Source organism: Anomaloglossus baeobatrachus, chromosome 8, assembly GCF_048569485.1.
Source record: "Anomaloglossus baeobatrachus isolate aAnoBae1 chromosome 8, aAnoBae1.hap1, whole genome shotgun sequence".
Taxonomy (NCBI): domain Eukaryota; kingdom Metazoa; phylum Chordata; class Amphibia; order Anura; family Aromobatidae; genus Anomaloglossus; species Anomaloglossus baeobatrachus.
Window position 1 is genome coordinate 240,170,634 of NC_134360.1, and position 26,529 is coordinate 240,197,162.

Sequence of the window (26,529 nt, forward strand, 5' to 3'; positions counted from 1 at the left end):
TAGAGTCATTACACACAGAGGAATCTATTCCTATATATTGTATAGAGTCATTACACACAGAGGGATGTATTCCTATATATCATATAGAGTCATTACACACAGAGGGATCTATTCCTCTATATTATATAGAGTCATTACACATAGAGGGATCTATTCCTATATATTATATATAGTCATTATACCAGGGCCGGCTCCAGGTTTTTGTGGGCCCTGGGCGAAAGAGTCTCAGTGGGCCCCATCCACACATAGACATGCACAGATACATACACATACAGGTATACGTACGCATACTTATTTAAAGAGAAATTCACAAAAACACATAAATAGACATAAATCTAGACACAGTCATATACACTGACATACATAGATACACATCATACATGCACGCACACACACACACACATTATTTTTATATATTTATCCTGTATATATATTTCTAATATTGGGAAGCCGGCAACAGCCTCACTCACCTCCCGGCTTGTCTAACAGACATGGCCGCACATAGAGCACACTAACACTGCTGTATATACATCACAAGAGAGGCTGGGGACAAACACATTACTGGGGGAATATATATTACTGAGGAAAGGGGTATACAGCAATGAGGGGCATACAGCTCTAGAGGAGGGCAGTGACTGAGGTGGGGGGGACAAACATCTGTGAGGTGGGGGGTGACATGCAGCTCTGGGGGTATACAGCTCTGGGGTGGGGGGGACATACAGCTCTGAGGGGGTATACAGCACCTGGGTGGAGGGAACATACAGCTCTGAGGGGGTATACAGCACCTGGGTGGAGGGGACATACAACTCTGGGGGTATAGTAGTTTGCAGCCCCCATATTGTGTTATGAAGCCCCCATTGTCCTCCATATAGTATTATGTAGCCCCCATATGCACTATGCAGCCCCATATAACATTAAGCAGCCCCCATATAGCACAATGCAGACCTAGATAGCATTAGGCACCTTCATGTAGTATACAGCCCACATATAGCACAATGCAGACACATATAGCATTAGGCACCCTCATGTAGTATACAGCCCCTAAATACCACAGTGCAGAGCCAGATAGCATTAGGCACCCTCATGTAGTATATAGCCCCTACATACCACAGTGCAGAGCCAGATAGCATTAGGCACCCTCATGTAGTATATAGCCCCTACATACCACAATGCAGAGCCAGATAGCATTAGGCACCCTCATGTAGTGCAGAGCCCCTATATAGTACATTGCAGAGTCAGATAGCATTAGGCACCCTCATGTAGTATACAGCCCCTATATACCACAGTGCAGAGCCAGATAGCAATAGGCACCCTCATATAGTACACAGCACCTATATAGCACAGTGCAGAGCCAGATAGCATTAGGTATCCTCATGTAGTACACAGACCTATATAGTACAGTGCAGACCCAGACAGCACAATGCAGAGCGAGATAGCATTAGGCACCCTCATGTAGCATACAGCTTGTATATAGCACAGCCTGTATATAGCACAGTGCAGAGCCAGATAGCAATAGGCACCCTCATGTAGCATACAGCTTGTATATAGGCTATATACAAGCTGTATGCTACATGAGGGTGCCTATTGCTATCTGGCTCTGCACTGTGCTATATACAGGCTGTGCTATATAACATAGCACAGCCTGTATACAGCACAGTGCAGAGTCAGATAGCAGTAGGCACCCTCATGTAGAATACAGTGATTAATACTCAGTGGCGTAACTAGAGTTTGATGGGCCCTGGTGCAAAATTTGGACCGGGGCCTCCCTCCACGTACACCGACACTTGGGGTACGGAATAATGACACTGACACTTGGGGTACAGGATAATGATGCTGACACTTGGCTCTTACCCTCAGCACCCAGGTTTCCCATGATCTGAAATCCCTCTATCAGTACCCTGCTTTCCCATGTTCTGATATCCATCTTGTCCTCAGCACCCAGCTTCCCCATGCTCTACTATACATCTTTCCCTCAGCACCCAGCTTTCCCATATCAGAGCATGGGAAAGCTGGGTGCTGAGAGATGTACAGCAGAGCATGGGAAAGCTGGGTGCTGAGGAAAAGAGCCTTTTTCCCTCAGGACAAAACATTACCATCCCATACTTGTATCTTTTTCCCCCCCTTGTATATAGTTCTCCAAATACTATAATGGCCCCCACATAGCCTTCCATATAGTATAAAGGGTCCCACATAACCCTTCATATATTATAATGCACCCCATAGTCCTCCATGTATTATAATGCATTTCCCATAGTCCTCCATGTATTATAATTCACCCCATAATTCTCCATATTTTAGACTGCACCACATAGGCCTCCAGTTTTATAACGCACACCCATAGTTCATGTATAAGGTAGCCTCCATATTCCTCCATATATTATAATGTAGCCCCCATAGTCCTATATGTATTATAATGCAGCGCCATAAATCATCATATTGTATAATGCAGCCCCATACTCCTCCATGTATAATGCACCCCTATAGTCCATGTATAAGGTGTCCTTCATGTTTATTATGTAGTCCCATAGACCTCCATGTGTCATGCAGCCAGCAAAATAAAAAAAACAAGTACCTCTCTTCTCCTTCCGACCCCTGCGACCGCGGTAGTTACGCCCCTGCCCCCATATCTCACACACCCTGCTCCCCATACAGCCTGCACCCCCACATCTCACACACTACACCCCCATATCTCACACACCCTGCCCACACATCTCACCCTGCCTGTACCCCAAATTACCCCTCTCAAACGCTCTGCACCCTTCACATGCTTCTGTCACAGTCTGCAGCCCTCATATGCCACTCACCCTGCAGCCCCCTTTCCCCTCATGTCCCCTCTTTTCTTATTACCAGTCATCATGTGTCCAAATCTCCGTCAGGATTCAGTATCTCTTGTTTTCTGCCGGCATCCTGTGTCTCCTCCCACACAGTCACATGGGCGTGACATCATCGCAGGTCCTGCAGGATGGCTTATTCCGTCTTCTGTGCAGGTCAGGAGCACTCCTGCTCTGCTGCAGCTCAGACACGGCTGGTGGGCCTCTCCAGGTCAGGGGCCCCTCTACTGACACTGGGCTCCCCTGACTCACAGGCCGGCCCCCTGACGGTTGCATTGTCGGCCACTACACAGCGGCACTACACATAGGGGCCCGGCAGCCGGCTCTGCAGAGCGGCTGCCGGGCCCCTATGTGTACTAGTGCCGCTGTGTAGTGGCCGGCCTGTGAGTCAGGGGAGCCCAGTGTCAGTAGAGGGGCGGCTCACTTCTCCTCGTTCCCCCGCTGATCCGGTCTCCTCGGCGCGTCGTCCATTGCTGTCGCTCGCTCTGACCTCTCAGCAGGCGCGCAGTGATGACGTCACCGCGGTCCTCTGCAGAGCTGTCAGAAGAACGCCGACAGTCACAGCGGGGAGAATGATAAGAGAGAGAGCGCCGCTCACTCTCTCATCATTGCTCTCAATTGTATCGGCACCTGCGATGCCAATTCAATTGAAAGCGCGATCCTCGGCGGGGGGCGGTGACAGCGCGGCCACCGGGCCCCCCTGAGTAGCGGTGCGCCACTCCTGCCACCGCGAGTGGGCCCCCCCGGCAGCTCAGGGCCCCGGCATTTGACCGGGTTTGCCGGGTGCTGGCGCCGGCCCTGCATTGTACACAGAAGGATCTATTATTTCTTATTCAGCCAGTATCACTGGTGCTCGTGAGTGACGTGTCGATCAATATGGATCTGACACAATTTGACAGCTCCCTTCACTACATAAAGTGAGCTGGCACCTCAGTGAGAGCAGATTGAACGTTAGGCTGTCTCTGGGGGGCACCTTCACCTTTTCCGCTCTAATATTTTACAACATGAACGACCATGGCTTGCCCCCCCCCCCTAGTTTTGATCCTGGGTACGCCCATGTGTCAAGCCACTCACGACCAATAGACAACGTGAGAAGGCGGCTATTAAAGCAACCTGGGCTTCCATAACACCTCAGCAGTGCCACAGGCTGATCGCCTCCATGCCACATTGCTGCATTGATACAGTAATTCATGCAAAAGGAGCCCCGACCAAGTATTGAGGCATTTACTGTTCAGAGTTTTCAGGAGGCACCAACATTTCTGAGTTTAAAATCATTTTTTCAGTTGGTCTTATATAATATTCTAATTTTCTGAGATAACGACTTTTGAGTTTTCATTGGCTGTAAGCCATAATCATCAACATTAACAGAAATAAACACATGAAATAGATCCCTCTGTGTGTAATGACTCTATATAATATAAAGGATAGATCACTCTGTGTGTAATGACGCTATATAATATATTGGAATAGATCCCTCTGTGTGTAATGACTCTATATAATATATAGGAATAGATTCCTCTGTGTGTAATGACTCTATATAATATATAGGAATAGATCCCTCTGTGTGTAATGACGCTATATAATATATAGGAATAGATCACTCTGTGTGTAATGACGCTATATAATATATTGGAATAGATCCCTCTGTGTTTAATGACTCTATATAATATATAGGATAGATCACTCTGTGTGTAATGATGCTATATAATATATAGGAATAGATCCCTTTGTGTGTAATGACTCTATAATATATAGGATAGATCACTCTGTGTATAATGAATGACTCTATATAATATATAGGAATAGATCCCTCTGTGTGTAATGACGCTATATAATATATAGGAATAGATCCCTCTGTGTGTAATGACTTTATATAATACTAGCTGTACTACCCGGCTTCGCCCGGGTTAATAACTGTAGTTAACAAAATGGAATGTATTAACCAAAATTTATTCTGCACACAATATCCACTGCCCGGGATAGTAACTGTCTCTCTGTTTCTCTCTGATTCTCTGTCTGTCTCCCCCTCTGTACATATCTCTTTCTCTATCTCTATCTCTTTGTCTGTCTCTTTCCCTGTCTGTCTCTGACTGTCTCTGTCTCTTTCTCCATCTGTCTCAATCTCTTTCCCTGTCTGGCTATCCCTTTCCCTGTCTGTCTATCTATCTCTTTCCCTGTCTATCTATCTCTGTCACTTTCCCTGTCTGTCTCTTTCCCTGTGTCTGTCTCTTTCCCTGTGTCTGTCTCTTTCCCTGTGTCTGTCTCTTTCCCTGTGTCTGTCTCTGTCTCTTTCCCTGTGTCTGTCTCTTTCCCTGTGTCTGTCTCTTTGTCTGTGTCTGTCTTTTTGTCTGTGTCTGTCTCTTTGTCTGTGTCTGTCTCTTTTTCTGTCTCTTTACTTGTCTGTCTCTTTCCCTCTCTTTCCCTGTCTGTCTGTTTCCCTGTGTCTGTCTGTTTCCCTGTGTCTGTCTCTGTCTCTTTATCTGTCTGTGTCTGTCTCTTAACTTGTCTCTCTCTTTCTCTCTCTTTCCCTGTCTGTCTCTTACCCTGTCAGTCTGTCTCTTTGTCTGTCTCTTTGTGTCTGTCTCTTACCCTGTCTGTCTGTTTCTTACCCTGTCTATCTGTTTCTTACCCTGTCTGTGTCTGCTTCTTTCCCTGTCTGTGTCTGCCTCTTTTCCTGGCTGCAGTGTGACACGCCAACATTCCATTTAAGGGCATGGCTGCGCATTGTTCTGAAGTTCTGGCTGCACTGTGGCTCCCAGCTCCATTCGCTTTAACGGAGGCAGGTTTTTTTGGTGAATAACTGTAAAGCGCGGGGTTAAAATTTCCCCTCAAGACTGAATAACTGTAAAGCGTGGGAGTGCGGGGTTAAAATTTCCCCTCAAAACTGAATAACTGTATAGGGTGGGGTTAAAATTTCCCCTCAAAACATAGCCTATGACGCTCCCGGGGTCCAGAAGTGTGAGTGTGCAAAATTTTTTGCCTGTAGCTGCGACGGTGCAGATGGCAATCCCGGACACACACACACACACACACACACACACACACACACACACACACACACACACACACACACACACATACATACACATACATACACACATTCAGCCCTGTCTGTCTCTTTCCCTGTCAGTCTGTCTCTTTGCCTGTCTCTTTGTGTCTGTCTCTCACCTTGTCTATGTCTGTTTCTTACTCTGTTTGTGTCTGCCTCTTTCCCTGTCTGTGTCTGTCTCTTTGCCTGGCTGCATTGTGATATGCCAACATTCCATATAAGGGCGTGGCTGCGCATTCTTCTGAAGTTCTGGCTGCACTGTGGCTCTCAGCTCCATTCACTTTAATGGAGGCAGGTTTTTTGGTGAATAACTGTAAGGCGCGGGGTTAAAATTTCCCCTCAAAACATAGCCTATGACGCTCTCAGGGTCCAGAAGTGTGAGTGTGCAAAATTTTGTAGCTGTAGCTGCGACGGTGTAGATGCCAATCCCGGACATACATACATACATACATACACACATTCAGCTTTATATATTAGATATAGGATAGATCACTCTGTGTATAATGAGTCTATATAATATATAGGAATAGATCCCTCTGTGTGTAATGACTATATAATGTATAGGAATAGATCACTCTACATGTAATGACTCTATATAATATATAGGAATAGATCACTCTGTGTGTAATGACTCTACATAATATATAGGAATAGATCCCTCTGTGTGTAATGACTCTATATAATATATAGGAATAGATCCCTCTGTGTGTAATGACTCTATATAGGATAGATCACTCTGTGTGTAATGAGTCTATATAATATATAGGAATAGATCCCTCTGTGTGTAATGACTATATAATATATAGGAATAGATCACTCTGTGTGTAATGACTCTATATAATATATAGGAATAGATCACTCTGTGTGTAATGACTATATAATATATAGGAATAGATCCCTCTGTGTGTAATGACTCTTTATAATATATAGGAATAGATCCCTCTGTGAGTAATGACTCTATATAATGTATAGGCATAGACCCCTCTGTGTGTAATAACTCTATATAATATATAGAAATAGAGTCCTCTGTGTAGAATGACTCTATATAATATATAGGAATAGATCCCTCTGTGTGTAAAGACTCTATATAATATATAGGAATAGATCACTCTGTGTGTAATGACTATATAATATATAGGAATAGATGCCTCTGTGTGTATTGACTCTATATAATATATAGGAATAGATCCCTCAGTGTGTAATGACTCTATATAACATATGCGTTTCCCTTTTTGTATTGAATTACTAAAATAAATTAACTTTTTGATGATATTCTAATATATTGAGATCCACTTGTAGATAAAAATGTCTGAAAAACCCTTCAACTTTCTATGACATTTTATACAGTTAGGTCCAGAAATATTTGGACAGTGACACAATTTTCGCGAGTTGGGCTCTGCATGTCACCACATTGGATTTGAAATGAAACCTCTACAACAGAATTCAAGTGCAGATTGTAATGTTTAATTTGAAGGTTTGAACAAAAATATCTGATAGAAATTGTAGGAATTGTCACATTTCTTTACAAACACTCCACATTTTAGGAGGTCAAAAGTAATTGGACAAATAAACCAAACCCAAACAAAATATTTTTATTTTCAATATTTTGTTGCGAATCCTTTGGAGGCAATCACTGCCTTAAGTCTAGAACCCATGGACATCACCAAACGCTGGGTTTCCTCCTTCTTAATGCTTTGCCAGGCCTTTACAGCCGCAGCCTTCAGGTCTTGCTTGTTTGTGGGTCTTTCTGTCTTAAGTCTGGATTTGAGCAAGTGAAATGCATGCTCAATTGGGTTAAGATCTGGTGATTGACTTCGCCATTGCAGAATGTTCCACTTTTTTGCACTCATGAACTCCTGGGTAGCTTTGGCTGTATGCTTGGGGTCATTGTCCATCTGTACTATGAAGCGCCGTCCGATCAACTTTGCGGCATTTGGCTGAATCTGGGCTGAAAGTATATCCCGGTACACTTCAGAATTCATCCGGCTACTCTTGTCTGCTGTTATGTCATCAATAAACACAAGTGACCCAGTGCCATTGAAAGCCATGCATGCCCATGCCATCACGTTGCCTCCACCATGTTTTACAGAGGATGTGGTGTGCCTTGGATCATGTGCCGTTCCCTTTCTTCTCCAAACTTTTTTCTTCCCATCATTCTGGTACAGGTTGATCTTTGTCTCATCTGTCCATAGAATACTTTTCCAGAACTGAGCTGGCTTCATGAGGTGTTTTTCTGCAAATTTAACTCTGGCCTGTCTATTTTTGGAATTGATGAATGGTTTGCATCTAGATGTGAACCCTTTGTATTTACTTTCATGGAGTCTTCTCTTTACTGTTGACTTAGAGACAGATACACCTACTTCACTGAGAGTGTTCTGGACTTCAGTTGATGTTGTGAACGGGTTCTTCTTCACCAAAGAAAGTATGCGGCGATCATCCACCACTGCTGTCATCCGTGGACGCCCAGGCCTTTTTGAGTTCCCAAGCTCACCAGTCAATTCCTTTTTTCTCAGAATGTACCCGACTGTTGATTTTGCTACTCCAAGCATGTCTGCTATCTCTCTGATGGATTTTTTATTTTTTTTCAGCCTCAGGATGTTCTGCTTCACCTCAATTGAGAGTTCCTTAGACCGCATGTTGTCTGGTCACAGCAACAGCTTCCAAATGCAAAACCACACACCTGTAATCAACCCCAGACCTTTTAACTACTTCATTGATTACAGGTTAACGAGGGAGACGCCTTCAGAGTTAATTGCAGCCCTTAGAGTCCCTTGTCCAATTACTTTTGGTCCCTTTAAAAAGAGGAGGCTATGCATTACAGAGCTATGATTCCTAAACCCTTTCTCCGATTTGGATGTGAAAACTCTCATATTGCGGCTGGGAGTGTGCACTTTCAGCCCATATTATATATATAATTGTATTTCTGAACATGTTTTTGTAAACAGCTAAAATAACAAAACTTGTGTCACTGTCCAAATATTTCTGGCCCTGACTGTATATAGACAAGGTTTACAATTTTGAGTCTTGGGCCCTCACCATTTATAAAATCTGTGCTTCTTGTCAGTGAATGAGTTTTATGTGCTTTATGGCCAATGGCTGAGAATGTATTATATATTATGTAATCAGCAGCACAAATCTTTCTCCAGTGCTGTCCATTGTTACAATGTATCAGAGCATTGTTACACAGTGCATAGTCCAGTGCAGACCGGACCGGAATCCCTAAAATGTGAGAAGTATTATGGCCGGATGGGACTGAACAGTTTTCCCTAACTGACAGCAAGCAAAGGTCTTGAAAATAGGGATGGATTGGAACATAAAGGTCCACATTAATTGATTACTTTGCGGCAGTTTTTGATGTAACTGCAAAAAAAAAAATATTACAAATCATGAAATGAGCTAAATTGCTGCAAATTGATTTTTTTTGGGGGGGTGGAAATGACATAATAGTAAGTGCAACGTTGTTGCAATAGTTATGGTCTCCAAGTTTAGGAAAAATGTATTAAGTAGAAGCCACAATTTTTTGTGCATCTCTATTTGATTTTGGCAGATTTTAATTTTTCTGACCCTAGGACAATCCAAGTGTGCCAATATTATTAAATCACGTCAAGTTTCTTCTCTACAGTAAGGAGCAGCGCAGTTTATAACTTGTTGTGTCTCGTGCTGTATTTTGTTATTACTTCTTTAGTGGGGGGTATTCATGCTTCTTCTTTTCCTCCAGAGCTGTAATCCTCCCGTCACTGATTGTGCTTCCTTCCTTCTCTACTGTACGGTAGCGGTGATCTTATCGCTTCACTAATAAATGCAGTAAATAACTAAACTCCCGAGTTCCCAAGAAGAAAAAAAATAAGCGAAATGTTTAATTGATGGCGATTAATTTACAAGGAAGCAACTTTCGCTTTACAGGAGAAATTCTCTGATAATTTCTGAGAGCAGGAAAAAGAAAGAACGTGAGATAAGAAGCCTGAGACCAAGGAGAGAAAACAAGGAAATGTCGGGAGAAGTCGTCTGCAGCGCTTAGATAATTGGCTTTACAAATAATGGAAGCGTTTAGGGGCAATCCTCACTTTTTATCATCATGTTGTTTTGAGGGCATTTTGTATGGATTCATTTCTTAATACACCATTGATTTGCTCAAAGTCCTAATTTTTTTTTAAACAGAACTCTAAATTCCTTGTATAGACATAGAGAGCAATGATACCTTTCTTTTCTACCTGAAGACACCACTAGGTGGCGCCTGAGAGTGCGCACCATAAGATTAGGTTCACTGGAAATGTTGCATATAGTGAGCTCTCTCTAGTGGTGACTAAAGGTGGGCAAAATGTCATTATTTAAATCTGTACAGGAGATTTGGAGCTCTGCATCAGACCCCTATAAAGATACATCAAGAAATTCATGAGCATAGAAGCAAACAAGGAATCCTCAACTCACAGCTTCTTCCCCAAAAGCCTTGACTATAAGGGATGTGCTGCTGTGAACAATGATTTTTCATCATTTCACCTAACGAAGAAGCATTTTTCTCATTTGTCAGTCGATTGCCGATATCCATAATAAGTGTGCCTATCTAATTGGGCCATTACTGTCTTGCCAACAAAGTCTCAAAGACAGGAGATAAGTGGTGGGCAGATATTTATGTTGCACCTTATCTCCAGGGCTATAATGTAACCTGTGTGATCTTCCCCAAGCAATAGATGCCGAGCTCTGACTATATACGTGCAGCCTCGCTTCTTGATTTCTAGTCATCAGTCCTAAGTAATCACTTCTGTGTTTTTGTCTTCAGCCGATCTAATTCCAGTTAAGGTGACGCTGACCGTCAGCCTGAACCAAGATGCCCAGCTACAAGCCAAAGTCGTAAAGACCGGGCACCCAGACATCTTGTGGAAGTACAATGGTGGGTAATGGCATCTGGTATGTTATATCTATTGGGATGAAACCTGAGAAAAGGGTAAAAATGATTCAGCTGAGGGTTAATATGTCAGACAGCCAAGAAATGTGACATGGGCGCAGAAGCAGCAGAGTTACCTGGGTCCTACTGCTAACGGGGTCCAAAGCCTCCTCTACTCTAGAAGGCTCCAGTATTATGAATGGTGGGGAGTGGACCTCATACACATATAACATTGGATCCCAGAAGCTTCACAAAACTCCTCTGGCTTCATTGTGTCCAATGTGTGCAAGTTTATATATCTATCCAGTGTATATTTTCCACCATTGTATCCAGTGTATATCTGGCACCATTGTATCCAGTGTGTGAGACGATATCTGTATCCAGTGTATGACTATATATCTGTATCCAGTGTGTGAGTATATATCTGTATCCAGTGTGTGAGTATATATCTGTATCCAGTGTATGACTATATATCTGTATCCAGTGTGTGAGTATATATCTGTATCCAGTGTATGACTATATATCTGTATCCAGTGTGTGAGTATATATCTGTATCCAGTGTGTGAGTATATATCTGTATCCAGTGTATGACTATATATCTGTATCCAGTGTGTGAGTATATATCTGTATCCAGTGTGTGAGACGATATCTGTATCCAGTGTGTGACTATATATCTGTATCCAGTGTGTGAGTATATATCTGTATCCAGTGTATGACTATATATCTGTATCCAGTGTGTGAGTATATATCTGTATCCAGTGTGTGAGTATATATCTGTATCCAGTGTATGACTATATATCTGTATCCAGTGTATGACTATATATCTGTATCCAGTGTGTGAGTATATATCTGTATCCAGTGTGTGAGACGATATCTGTATCCAGTGTGTGACTATATATCTGTATCCAGTGTGTGAGTATATATCTGTATCCAGTGTATGACTATATATCTGTATCCAGTGTGTGAGTATATATCTGTATCCAGTGTGTGAGTATATATCTGTATCCAGTGTGTGAGTATATATCTGTATCCAGTGTGTGAGACGATATCTGTATCCAGTGTATGACTATATATCTGTATCCAGTGTGTGACTATATATCTGTATCCAGTGTATGACTATATATCTGTATCCAGTGTATGACTATATATCTGTATCCAGTGTGTGAGTATATATCTGTATCCAGTGTGTGAGTATATATCTGTATCCAGTGTGTGAGTATATATCTGTGTCCAGTGTGTGAGTATATATCTGTATCCAGTGTGTGAGTATATATCTGTATCCAGCGTGTGAGTATATATCTGTATCCAGTGTGTGAGTATATATCTGTATCCAGTGTGTGAGTATATATCTGTGTCCAGTGTGTGAGTATATATCTGTATCCAGTGTGTGAGACGATATCTGTATCCAGTGTGTGACTATATATCTGTATCCAGTGTGTGAGTATATATCTGTATCCAGTGTATGACTATATATCTGTATCCAGTGTGTGAGTATATATCTGTATCCAGTGTGTGAGTATATATCTGTATCCAGTGTGTGACTATATATCTGTATCCAGTGTATGACTATATATCTGTATCCAGTGTATGACTATATATCTGTATCCAGTGTGTGAGTATATATCTGTATCCAGTGTGTGAGTATATATCTGTATCCAGTGTGTGAGTATATATCTGTATCCAGTGTGTGAGTATATATCTGTATCCAGTGTGTGAGTATATATCTGTGTCCAGTGAGTGAGTATATATCTGTGTCCAGTGTGTGAGTATATATCTGTATCCAGTGTGTGAGTATATATCTGTATCCAGTGTGTGAGTATATATCTGTATCCAGTGTGTGAGTATATATCTGTATCCAGTGTGTGAGTATATATCTGTATCCAGTGTGTGAGTATATATCTGTATCCAGTGTGTGAGTATATATCTGTATCCAGTGTGTGAGTATATATCTGTATCCAGTGTGTGAGTATATATCTGTATCCAGTGTGTGAGTATATATCTGTATCCAGTGTGTGAGTATATATCTGTATCCAGTGTGTGAGTATATATCTGTATCCAGTGTGTGAGTATATATCTGTATTCAGTGTGTGAGAATATATCTGTATCCAGTGTGTGAGTATATATCTGTATCCAGTGTGTGAGTATATATCTGTATCCAGTGTGTGAGTATATATCTGTGTCCAGTGTGTATATATCTGTATCCAGTGTGTGAGTATATATCTGTATCCAGTGTGTGAGTATATATCTGTATCCAGTGTGTGTGTATATATCTGTATTCAGTGTGTGAGAATATATCTGTATCCAGTGTGTGAGTATATATCTGTATCCAGTGTGTGAGTATATATCTGTGTCCAGTGTGTATATATCTGTATCCAGTGTGTGAGTATATATCTGTATCCAGTGTGTGAGTATACTGTATGTCTGTATCCAGTGTATGAGTATATATCTGTATCTACTGTGTGAGTGAGTATACTGTATATCTGTATCCAGTGTATATCTGGCACCATTGTATCCAGTGTGTGAGAATATATGTATCCAGTGTGTGAGAATATACTGTATGTATCCAGTGTATATCTGGCATCATTATATCCAGTGTGATAACACGCTCCGGGATCGCCTTTGCTGGGTTCAAAGGGCACGTATTCACCTCAGGCAGACAGCCGAATTCAAGGTGTAACTGACGCTTGGTCAGGTTTATTGCAGTGAAGCATAAAGAAAAAGAAAAAAAAACACCAACAAAATAAATCCTTGCCTGTCCGGCACTAACTATACACGGTGTTATCCTAACTACCAACTGGAGGTCTTCTCCCTTCCAGCTAAACCATACAAACACCAGGCACTGCTCCTCACAAGTGTCTCCTACACAGACAGGCTTACTGTGTTCCCAGATGGAGACCCTCCCCCAACTTCCCAGATTCCTTTTACCTCCGTCCTTCACCTCCCATTAATCCATTAGTAGCCAGGTGATCCTGGCCAGGCTAAGTCACATAGGACCGATACCGGGGTGAGATATACCTGCCCTCATCCACTAATCCCACATGAGTCTCACACCAGTGTGTGAGAATATATGTATCCAGTGTGAGTATACTGTATATCTGTATTCAGTCTATATCTGGCACCATTGTATCCAGTGTGTGAGTATATATCTGTATCCAGTGTATATCTGGCACCATTGTATCCAGTGTCAATGGCAATCAAATCCAGCTGAATACTCCGCAGTCCACGTCCATAGAGCGCAGCCCTCTCTCCAGAAAGTCCTCTATCCCAGGCATCCAGAAATTCTTACTCATAATGACGGGGCACTGTGGATGGCGGTGCTATTTCCTCACTAGTAAGAATATACCCTGATATGACCTCAATGTTCAGTGAAGGTCGACCACCATTCCCAACATACCGTATATCAATATAAATAATAATAATAATTATAATAATCTTTATTTCTATAGCACCAACATACTCCGCAGCGCTTTACAATTCAGGAGGATCATATACAAACAAGTAACAGTTATAGAAAATACAATAATTATAGGAAAAAAAAGACAACCCTGCTCGTCAGAGCTTACAATCTATAATAAGATGGGGGGGCAAGGTATAAGTGCTTATTTACAATGACAATCTAGCCATCTCAAGGAAATGGGGGATAGATGGATAGATAATGGCTGCCTGGACCAGTTGGCCAGAACCTTGAGATGCATTTGGGTGCCATGGACGTGGGGTTATGTTCTGAGAAGGCGTGGAGGGACTATTTGAACTTAGTTTGGCTAGGGAGTGTGATAGGCCGCCCTAAAATAATGTGTTTTAGGGTGTGTCTGAAGCTGAGTAAATTGTGATTTGTCCTAGCTTCTTGGGGTAGAGCATTCCAGAGAATTGGTGCAGCTCGGAAGAAGTCTCCGGGAGTGGGAGGTTCCAATTAGTGTGGATGTTAGTCGAAAGTCATTTGCAGAGCGTAGAGAACGGGTGGGGTGATAGCAGAGAGGAGGGTGGAGATGTAGGGGGTGCCGCACTGTGGAGAGCTTTGTGGTGATAGACAGAGAGGAGGGTGGAGATGTAGGGGGGTGCCGCACTGTGGAGAGCTTTGTGGTGATAGACAGAGAGGAGGGTGGAGATGTAGGGGGTGCCGCACTGTGGAGAGCTTTGTGGTGATAGACAGAGAGGAGGGTGGAGATGTAGGGGGTGCCGCACTGTGGAGAGCTTTGTGGTGATAGACAGAGAGGAGGGTGGAGATGTAGGGGGTGCCGCACTGTTGAGAGCTTTGTGGTGATAGACAGAGAGGAGGGTGGAGATGTAGGGGGGTGCTGCACTGTGGAGAGCTTTGTGGTGATAGACAGAGAGGAGGGTGGAGATGTAGGGGGTGCCCCACTGTGGAGAGCTTTGTGGTGATAGACAGAGAGGAGGGTGGAGATGTAGGGGGGTGCTGCACTGTGGAGAGCTTTGTGGTGATAGACAGAGAGGAGGGTGGGGATGTAGGGGGTGCCGCACTGTGGAGAGCTTTGTGGTGATAGACAGAGAGGAGGGTGGAGATGTAGGGGGGTGCTGCACTGTGGAGAGCTTTGTGGTGATAGACAGAGAGGAGGGTGGGGATGTAGGGGGTGCCGCACTGTGGAGAGCTTTGTGGTGATAGACAGAGAGGAGGGAGGAGATGTAGGGGGGGGCCGCACTGTGGAGAGCTTTGTGGTGATAGACAGAGAGGAGGGTGGAGATGTAGGGGGTGCCGCACTGTGGAGAGCTTTGTGGTGATAGACAGAGAGGAGGGTAGAGATGTAGGGGGGTGCTGCACTGTGGAGAGCTTTGTGGTGATAGACAGAGAGGAGGGTGGGGATGTAGGGGGTGCCGCACTGTGGAGAGCTTTGTGGTGATAGACAGAGAGGAGGGAGGAGATGTAGGGGGGGGGCCGCACTGTGGAGAGCTTTGTGGTGATAGACAGAGAGGAGGGTGGAGATGTAGGGGGTGCCGCACTGTGGAGAGCTTTGTGTTGATAGACAGAGAGGAGGGTGGAGATGTAGGGGGTTCCGCACTGTGGAGAGCTTTGTGGTGATAGAGAGGAGGGTGGAGATGTAGGGGGTGCCGCACTGTGGAGAGCTTTGTGGTGATAGACAGAGAGGAGGGTGGAGATGTAGGGGGGTGCTGCACTGTGGAGAGCTTTGTGGTGATAGACAGAGAGGAGGGTGGGGATGTAGGGGGTGCCGCACTGTGGAGAGCTTTGTGGTGATAGACAGAGAGGAGGGAGGAGATGTAGGGGGGGGCCGCACTGTGGAGAGCTTTGTGGTGATAGACAGAGAGGAGGGTGGAGATGTAGGGGGTGCCGCACTGTGGAGAGCTTTGTGGTGATAGACAGAGAGGAGGGTGGAGATGTAGGGGGGTGCTGCACTGTGGAGAGCTTTGTGGTGATAGACAGAGAGGAGGGTGGGGATGTAGGGGGTTCCGCACTGTGGAGAGCTTTGTGGTGATAGACAGAGAGGAGGGAGGAGATGTAGGGGGGGGCCGCACTGTGGAGAGCTTTGTGGTGATAGACAGAGAGGAGGGTGGAGATGTAGGGGGTGCCGCACTGTGGAGAGCTTTGTGGTGATAGACAGAGAGGAGGGTGGAGATGTAGGGGGTTCCGCACTGTGGAGAGCTTTGTGGTGATAGAGAGGAGGGTGGAGATGTAGGGGGTGCCGCACTGTGGAGAGCTTTGTGGTGATAGACAGAGAGGAGGGTGGAGATGTAGGGGGTTCCGCACTGTGGAGAGCTTTGTGGTGATAGACAGAGAGGAGGGTGGAGATGTAGGGGGGGGCCGCACTGTGGAGAGCTTTGTGGTGATAGACAGAGAGGAGGGTGGAGATGTAGGGGGTGCCGCACTGTGGAGAGCTTTGTGGTGATAGAGAGGAGGGTGGAGATGTAGGGGGTGCCGCACTGTGGAGAGCTTTGTGGTGATAGACAGAGAGGAGGGTGGAGATGTAGGGGGTTCCGCACTGTGGAGAGCTTTGTGGTGATAGACAGAGAGGAGGGTGGAGATGTAGGGGGTGCCGCACTGTGGAGAGCTTTGTGGGTGAGAACAAGCAATGTGAATTGGATCCTGTGATATATGGGCAGCCAGTGCAATGACTGGCACAGAGCAGAGGCATCCGAGTAGCGGTTAGCCAGATAGGTGACCCTGGCCGCTGCATTAATGATGGACTGTAGAGGAGAGAGTCTAGTTAGGGGGAGACCAATTAATAGAGAGTTACAGTAGTCAAGGTGGGAGTGGATCAGGGCCACGGTGAGGGTTTTTGTCGTTTCCATTGTGAGAAAATATAAAGGCTGATCCTCATTGTATGGGGCTTTACGGGGACAAGTTTTGGCTTTGCTGCTTGGTATGTATACCCCATGGGGTAAACCATTCTAGACCGGTCTACACAGAGATGGAAGACCAAACAAAAAGCCTATGCAGATCTCAGCAGTAGTAGAGATAGTTGCAATGATGGGTGAACATCTGCCGGGGAAAATCAGTATGTCTAGCTATTCTCCAGAGACATTACAGCAAAGGATATTTCTTAGAGTCAATATCTGATTATTTTGGAAATAGGGGTGCCCATCACAGGATTTATCACCCACGTTACTGAGAAGTCGGAAGACCTGAAGAAGGGATGGGACCTTCCGGAGAGATCTGATTCATTAGATTAGTCAGGGTCAGACTCAGTCTGAGGGACTTGAGGCTCTCATGGGGATTTCATGAAATATTGGTAGTTATTGTTCCTATGCTTTTTCATGTCTGACACATTAACTCTTCCATTCCAGGCACCTTCTTGAAGACAACATACAAGAACGATGTAAGTGGAGGGATAGCCCAGCTCAATTTCAAGTTGGTGCAGCACAGTCACGCTGGAGTTTACAGCGCCGGCTTCATGGGGGCCACCCCCCTCGTCAACGCCTTCTTCAGACTCATCGTAAGAGGTCAGATGTCAACTAAGTTTATATACAACATAAATCCCAAAATTGTGGGATTTCCACTGTAATTGTCCCCTGTGTTGTCTTCTGCAGGGTGTCCAGCTAATAAGTGGGGTCCATCATGTCAGAAGGATTGCCTGGACTGCCTGAATGGTGGCGTGTGCCATGACAGCAGCGGAGAATGCATCTGCGCCCCCGGGTTCATGGGAACACTCTGTGAAAAGGGTAAGACAACACTTTTTGGGGAATCAATAGGGGCTGAGTGAAAAAATAAACCATGTTGGACTCAATTCTCATATAATTTTTCTGCCTTGGGTTCAATTATTGAATTGTCCTCCAGAAAGTCTTGTCTTTGGGTCTTGAGGCCTCTTGACGGCTCAGGGTACATTGTCGCCATCCATATTGTTTCTATGGGACTTTTCTGATGGCACCAAGGGAAAAACATATTGGGAATGTTGAAATTTGAGAAGTCTTTCATAGTTTTCCCCAACATAGACCTCAGTGGCCAATTCCACCAATGTTGCCAATGCTGGTGGGATCCCTTGGGCATTGTGATGGAGCAATGTGGCTGTCATGAATGACTTGTGTAGAGAAAACACCATCTTTGATGCTTGATCTTAGGTGTATGGGCGTCTGTAGTCTGGTCACGTCAGGTTGATGGTTGAATGTGTGATATAATCATTCCACCATTCTTCTCCATCGTGTTCTGCAGCTTGTAGAGAAGGAAACTTTGGCAGAAACTGTCAGGAGACGTGTAAGAGAGAGAACGGATGTATGGGCCTCACCTTCTGTCTTCCCGACCCCTACGGATGCTCCTGTGGAAGTGGCTGGACTGGGACACGTTGCCAAACCGGTACGGGATTTTAAGATGTACCAACTTTAGTGAGAACTTGTATATTGTTGCCCATCAGGTCGGATTGGCTCATCGGAGGATCCTCCGGGTATATGGTTCCATGATGACATTGGAGTTCTTTGACAACCCAGCTATGCCATAAGAATAATGGAAGGTTGTCACTGTCCCACGCACTGTTTGCTTTTTTACATGGCAAAGGCAGATAATCCCAGGAGGAAGATAAAGACATCGTCCACACATTTCGGAGCATTACCAGCTCTGGTGACTCTGTGGGCGCAGCTTTTTTTTATTCCAGTAACTGGCAAACTGGTTTTGAGCATTTCACACCCCATTAATTAACAACCTGCTTTCTGCATTGTGTTTCTACACTTTATAGAGTGTCCTCCTGGAATGTACGGAGCAAACTGCGCCCTGAAGTGCGAGTGCAAGAGCGGGGGGTCCTGTAACCGGTTCAGTGGCTGCGTGTGCCCCAATGGATGGCATGGGCAGCACTGCGAGAAGTCAGGTGAGACTGCTTCATGCAACAGCCTCAGAAGGAATAATCACAGCAGTACAGAGTATTTTCAGGAGAGACGTGCGCTGATCTTCTTTAAGGCTATGTGCGCACTTTGCGTTGTCCTACTTGCAGTTAAAAACGTACCCTCTGGCAGTAATTGATTTTGCCAAAGTTGCTTTTGACCACAAAATTGTGCTAAAAACGCATGTGTATTTACCGTGTTTTTGCTGCGTTTTTAGCGCTTTTTACATGCTTTTCCATTGCGTTTTGACAGATGCGTTTTGAACATAAAGACACTGCTAAATGAAGTTGACACAGTCAAACACAATGAAAACAGGGAAAAAAAGGGACACATATAATTATTGAAATAATAAAGAAAATATTTATATTTCATATAATTATAGCGGTTTTATACTATTTAGCGGAAAAATATCAATAAATTTATATTTTTCATTAATTTAATTGTCGGACTATGTGTGTGTGTAAAGGGACATATCATTCCATTAATTTGATGTTAGAAAAGCATGTGTTTTGGTAGACCAAAACGCATTGTTTCAGCAGCTAAAAAGCAGGTAAAACGCTGGAATTTTGATGTTGCTTGCTTATTGCAACTTCTCATTGACTACAATGTTATCAAAATGCAGCCCAAATGGCAAAAACAATGACATGCTGCTTCTTTGAACGCAGAGTTTTTGCCCAAAATTATGCAAATTAAACGCAGCGTTTGGAAATGCAAAGTGCGGACAGGAAATCCCCATTTTCCATAGACTTTGCTGGAAAATCAAAACGCATGCATTTTGGCATGAAAACGCTGCAGTTCAAAACGGACCTAAAAAGCAGCTGAAACGCAAAGTGCGGACATAGCCTAAGACTGAGTTCACAAGTCCTGTAGTCCTCCGTTAGAACGGATCAGTTGGGAACCTGATTTCTGCCGGATCCGTTTTTGTTTTTTAAATGGGAGTCTATGGACAACGGATCCGTTAACGGATTGCTATTTAGCCATCATTGTACTTGCATTTGTAACGGATCCGTTAACGGATTGCTATTTAGCCATCATTGTACTTGCATTTGTAACGGATCCGTTACAAGTGGACGATAAATAGCAATTCGTTAATGGATCCATTGTCCGTAGACTTCCCATGTTAAAAAAAAAAAACTGATCCGGCAGAAATCAGTTTCCCAACGGATCCATTGTCCATAGACTCCACATGTTAAAAGATGATCCGGCCGGCATCCGTTATTTAACAACGGACAAAAACGTTGTGTTTGCACAACCTTTTTGCAAATGGATCACTGACTGATCACTATGATAACGGATGATTACAGGACATGTGAACTCAGCCCGTGGCGCACAACATCACTTACACCCGTCACACGGACTTACCTTCCCTGCGACGTCGCTGTGGCCGGCGAACCGCCTCCTTTCTAAGGGGGCGGTTCGTGTGGCGTCACAGCAGCGTCACTAAGCGGCCGCCCAATAGAAGTGGAGGGGCGGAGATGAGCGGCCGGAATATCCCGCCCACCTCCTTTCTTCCTCATTGCCAGCGGCCGCAGGTAAGGTGTTGTTCCTCGTTCCTGCAGTGTCACATGTAGCGATGTGTGCTGCCTCGGGAACGACGAACAACCTGCGTCCTGCAACAATCAATGATAATTCCGATTAGAACGACGTGTCAACGATCAACTGAGTAATTTTGATCGTTAACGGTCGCTCATACGTTTCACACGCAACAACGTCGCTAACGTGACCGGATGTGCATCACAAATTCCGTGACCACCAACGACATCTCGTTAGCGATGTCGTTGCGTGTAAAGCGGCCTTAGGGTAAGAACGCACTTTGCGTTGCCCTACTTGCAGTTTAGAACACACGTTTTTGCCTTAATTGATTTGACCAAAGTTGCCTTTTCCTGAAATTTAGCGCTAAAAACGCATGCGTATTTACCGCATTTTAGATGCGTTTTCAGCGCTTTTTACATGCTTTTTCACCTGCGTTTTGACAGATGCATTTTGAACATCAAGACACTGCTAAATCAAGTTTATTCTGTCAAACACAATGAAAAAAGAGAAAAAAAGGAATACATATATAATTTCAGAAATAATAAAGAAAAAAGAAATATTTATTAAAATTATAGCGGTAATATACTATTTAGTGTAAAAATAGCAAAAAATTATTAATTTTCTTTAATTAAATTGTCGGGCTATATGTGTGTGTAAAGGGACATATGAAATCATTATTTTGATGTCAGAAAAGCATGCGTTTTGGTAGTCCAAAATGCATGTTTTCTGCACCAAAAAAGCAGGTAAAACGCAGGAATTTGTAGAATTCTTGTTTTTTGCCATTTCTCATAGACTGCAATGTTAGCAAAACGCACCCAAAATGGCAAAAACAACTGACATGCTGCTTCTTTGAATGCATGTTTTTTGCCACAAAATATGCAAATTAAACGCAGCGGTTAGAAACGTAAAGTGCGGTCGGAAAATCAACTTTTTTCATTGATTTTGCTGGGAAAACAAAACGGATGCATTTTGGCATTATAAAGGTGCTTCTCAAAACGGACCTAAAAAGCAGCTGAAACGCAAGTGAAAACGCAAAGTGCATTCTTACCCTTAAGAGGAACAGACTGTGACATGGTGGAAGGAGCATGATCCACAGCAGCACAAAGTATTTCAGGAGGGATCTTTTCTGTGGGTGGGGGGAGTGGATTATAGACTGAGCGTAAAATAGTGGAAGGAGCAAAATCCCCCAGCAGAACAGAGGATTTTAGCAGAGCTATTGTGGGGGATACAAGCAGAGCGTTACAAAGAACAAGGTCCAGCAGCACAAAGTATTTCAGGAGTGAAGTGTGCTGAACAGACAGATACATTGTGCAGCTTGGAGACCTTGGAGATCTTGTCGAAGTAACAAACTGAGAGTTACAAAGACGTTTATTCAGCACAGAGTATTTCAGGAGAGACATAAAGAGGGGCGGACATATCATTGGTACAATCTGTGCAGCCACGCAGGGGCCCAAGAGGTTGGGGGACCCATTTCCTCCTCCAAAGAAGGTGCAGTTGGGCTGCAAAGAGCCCATATATTGTCCTTGCACAGGGGCCTCTTCTGTCTGTATACGCCAGTACTGAAAATTATAGATTGGAAAGGTGTTCCAGCAGCACAGAGTATTTCAAGTAGAAAAATTAACTTGAAGGAGGCCACAAAATGAGAATTCCATAGTAGAGTAATAAGGCGCAGTATTATCTGACCACGCCGTCCTTCCTCCTCGCAGATCATCTTCCTCAGATCATTGATCTTCCGATCCAGGTTGAGTTTAATCTGAACTCCACAGCGATCCTGAGCTGTGCCGCATCGGGGAAGCCTCAGCCGGTGCGGGAGAGTATAGTGCTGCGCCGCCCGGACGGCTCTGTCCTCAGTGTAAGTCCTGGGACTTGTAGTCCCACATTACAGGCCACATACAGCCGCAGTTATAGGATTTATCCGGTGATGACCCTTCGTCTGTCTTCTCCCCCTCAGGCCAGTCAGGCCGTGCTGGACTCCGAGCGCAGCACGTGTAAGTTCAATGTGCCGGCACTGACGCTGACGGACCATGGATTCTGGGAATGTCGTGTCTCTACCAGCGGGGGGCAGGACAGCCGCAAATTTCAAGTTGTTGTCAGAGGTAATGATCCTGAATACAATTTTCCTCATACTTCTTATCCAATACAACTCATTGGAATGTACAATGTGCTAATCACAACATGCCATAAAGCGCAGTAGCTTGTCTCAGTGGACACCCGGTGGCCATAACTGGTACTGCATGTCATATGATTCAATTGAATTGACATTTGCATGTCAATTCAAATCTTAGACCTCATTTTAGACCTTTGACCCCTGTACTGATGTCATAATTGTCATTATTGCGTTCTCTTTCTGCAGTGCCTCCAAAACCCCTGGAGCCTCCACGTCTGCTTGATCGGGGGAGCAGACATCTGATCCTCGCACCACTACATAATTTTACTGGAGATGGGCCGATTTCATCTATTAAGTTACTGTATCGACCTAAGAAAAGTACAACCTACTGGTCCAACATTGTAGGTAGGAGATCTTTACTGTAACTGACAGTCATAGGTCAAGTATTGTGTATGCCAGAAATAATACTCAAAGGAAAAAAGGTCACAACAATAAATTAGTAGTACACAAGAAAATAAGAAACTATGTAATATATTTCATCACAGAACTGCTTCTTTCTCTTCCTGGACTGATAATTATCAGTTCACAGGTAAAGGTTTCTTCAGCTAATCCATATTCTCCCATTACTGAGATAGGAGACAGTTGGTGCTCATTAAGGTCTATGCAGCAGAATGTCTGTCCGCCTCCGTCCTGGGGAAATCTGTCTTTACTGAATTCAGATTTTACCTATGAATTAAGAATAACAGACCAGTCCAAGAAGTGAAAGAAGTGAATTTCTTTGAAAAGATATATTACAGCGCTGCTTATTTTCTTGTGTTATTGAGTTATGGAAAATAAAAATATAAAATGATGATTACCATTTAAAGAGAACTCGCTCCATTATTGATATTGCATAGCTACAGATTTTACCATTATGTTTTAATTTGCCCTTTTGTGTTTTTTTTCTAATTTAGAAAAAACTTAAAAATGTACAAAAATATATATTGATTATTCAGAGATTGTATTTGTTTTCTGCCACTGTCAGCCTGTGTTATACTTCAGAGCTGTGCTCACAATTCTTCGGGCTCCAGTGATTTACATAGTGGGAGGTGTCAGCTTTATACTAGTCATCGGTACAAGAGACTTGAACTACATCCTTGAATTTTAGGAGCTTAATGATGCTGTAAGGAGATGTCTGTCTAGAAGCTTTCTATCACCACTAGCAATCAGTAGAATAGTGAGTGCAGCTCTGGAGTATAATACAGGATGTAACTCAGGATCAGTACAGGATCAGTAATGTAATGTAATGTATGTACACAGTGACTGCACCAGCAGAATACTGAGTGCAGCTCCGAGGATGTAACTCAGGATCAGTACAGGATAACTAATATAATGTATGTACACAGTGACTGCACCAGCAGAATAGTGACTGCAGCTCTGGAGTATAATATAGGAGGTAATTCAGGATCAGTAATGTAATGCACATACAGAGTAACCAAGCATCTTATGTAGGTTGTGTATATATAGAAAACTGCTAGAACCTTCATGGCGCATTTTTATTAGTACAATCAGCAGAGACTTGTTTGAACAGTGAATCAATCACTTTTTAATCTTCTTGAAATTCTAGTGGATCCAAAAGACAATATTACGCTTCCTAACCTGAAGCCGGTCACTGCTTACCTGGTGCAGTTTCAGTTGAGTCGACCGGGAGCTGGAGGAGAAGGACCCCTGGGACCCGTTGCTGTGCTGCATACAGACTGTATAGGTAAATATGCCTTTTACATTGCTTTACTGTATTTCATATTGAACCAGAGATTCATTTGTGATCTGTTTCCTTAGCTTCTGTGTGTTAGAACCAGATTTCTGGCCCTTAAATATCAGGGACATATAAGTTCTCTAAGATACAGAACATTGTCCAAGAAATGCAGTTAAAACAAGCAGTACCAATTATGTCCACCAGGCGGATTTATGCAGTTACAATAAAAAAGTACAGCAGTCCTCTGAAATGCTATAACATAGATTATATGAATTGGAAACTGCATTACTGCTATCAATACTATGTTTAAAAAATAATATACTTAGCACACAAATTGGCCAATTCATGACAGTCCAACAGCCAGTGACAAGGTGTATCTCTTTGTTGAGACCTTAACCTCGCATGCCTCTATCCAAGTTGAAAGTCTACAATTTTATGGGTAGAATAATAATGAACCACCCAATTTACATAGGAACTCAGCGAAATAATAGTGCTATTGATCCAATTCTTTTTTTTAAAAAAAAAAATGTTTTATTTTAGTCATATAAATTTTAAAACACAATAAAAATAAAAAACAAGCAAGAAGTGCACAGTATGGGCTTAATCAGTCAAATCAGATTCAAAACAGAATGATTATATACGATGGTTATGCTACCTCAATGTAGGTAATGATATACAGGGAGGATTTTTACTTATAGTGCATCCAGTGATTAAATAGTTAAACTCCCAGTGACTTGATTTTGCACAAAATCCTTGATAGAGTAAAGCCTATATTTCTCCCTTTAGTAATATTATATCAGTATAAACAACATCCATTAATAATTACCATTAAGGTTGCATTAAAGTACTAACCCGTTTACTGTTTGATCTGTGTTGCGCCCGAGCGTCCCGACGCGCGTTTCACCTCTTCATCAGGGAACGTATACGGATATATAATTTTATGGGCAGGTAGGATCCAGCTTTATTAAAAACGCCATTGGCTATTGGACTTTCATGAACTGGCAAATTTGTGCTCTAAGTATCTAATTTTTTCGACATACTGTCAATGGCAGTAATGCTGTTCCAAATTTTTATATTCAATGTTATAGCATTTCAGAGTGCTGCTATGTATTCTTTTTATTGTATTGAATTCTCAGCTTGCACCTGTTCACACTTGTCTTGTCCTGCTTGGAGGTGCCGGTTAGACTTATATATTTGAAGAACACTCCTCCCTTCAGCCTAAGGGGTTTTCAATTAAGTTGGATCCTGCCTGCCCCTAAAATCGTAGGCTTTTAGCCTAGATAGAGGCATATTAGGGTAGGGTCCCAACAAAGAGATACACCTTGTCGCTGGCTGCTGGGCTCTCATGAACTGTCCAACTTGTGCACTAAGTATTTCATTTTTTAAACATAGTTTCAATAGCAGTAATGCAGTTCCAAATTCCTATAATCAATGTTATAGCATTTCAGAGTACTTCTGTATTTGTTTTTTCATTATATTGAATTCTCAGCTTGCACCTGTTCACATTTATCTTGTTCTGCTTGGAGGGGCTGGTTAGACCCATATATTTGAAGCACAATCCTCTCTGATTGAGCACTCCTCCCTTCAGCCTAAGGCGTCAATTAAGCTGGATCCTGCCTGTCCCTAAAATTGTAGACTATTAGCCTAGATAGAGGCATATTAGGTTAGGGTCCCAACAAAGAGATACACCTTGTCGCTGGCTGCTGGGCTCTCATGCACTGTCCAATTTGTGCACTATCTCATTTTTTAAACAGTTTCAATAGCAGTAATGCATTTCCAAATTCCTATATTCAGTGTTATAGTATTTCAGAGTGCTGCAGTATTTTTTTTTTTATATTGAATTCTCAGCTTGCACCTGTTCACACTTATCTTGTTCTGTTTGGAGGGGCTGGTCAGTTTTTATATCATGCGGTTACAGACTTACCATGCAGTCCTATTATTCGCTTCCTGTTCTTGTATCTTATAGAAATCTGAAGAGGTGATGCTAATATTATCAGACTACACAGGGCTTGTTTGTAGTCTGTAACCATGGCAATATACTGATTTGCATAGGAACTGTATACACAAAGAAAGAGGGACATAGATTTTTTTAATTGGGAATATTTTTCCAGGTTG

At 43.3% G+C, this 26,529-nt stretch overlaps 2 protein-coding genes across 6 annotated transcripts in view; one reads left to right on the forward strand and one right to left on the reverse strand.

Annotated features, from left to right (window-relative positions):
* C8H1orf210 (chromosome 8 C1orf210 homolog) overlaps window positions 1-26,529 on the reverse strand; it is a 358,767-nt gene that overhangs the window by 65,685 nt on the left and 266,553 nt on the right. The window lies entirely within an intron of this gene.
* TIE1 (tyrosine kinase with immunoglobulin like and EGF like domains 1) overlaps window positions 1-26,529 on the forward strand; it is a 46,791-nt gene that overhangs the window by 8,444 nt on the left and 11,818 nt on the right. Inside the window, exons 3-11 of the mRNA XM_075320438.1 lie at window positions 10,658-10,768; window positions 17,519-17,674; window positions 17,762-17,893; window positions 18,381-18,521; window positions 18,898-19,026; window positions 22,279-22,424; window positions 22,524-22,668; window positions 22,926-23,084; window positions 24,286-24,423. Of these exons, the coding sequence (XP_075176553.1) occupies window positions 10,658-10,768; window positions 17,519-17,674; window positions 17,762-17,893; window positions 18,381-18,521; window positions 18,898-19,026; window positions 22,279-22,424; window positions 22,524-22,668; window positions 22,926-23,084; window positions 24,286-24,423 (1,257 nt within the window). The remainder of the gene's footprint in view (window positions 1-10,657; window positions 10,769-17,518; window positions 17,675-17,761; window positions 17,894-18,380; window positions 18,522-18,897; window positions 19,027-22,278; window positions 22,425-22,523; window positions 22,669-22,925; window positions 23,085-24,285; window positions 24,424-26,529) is intronic.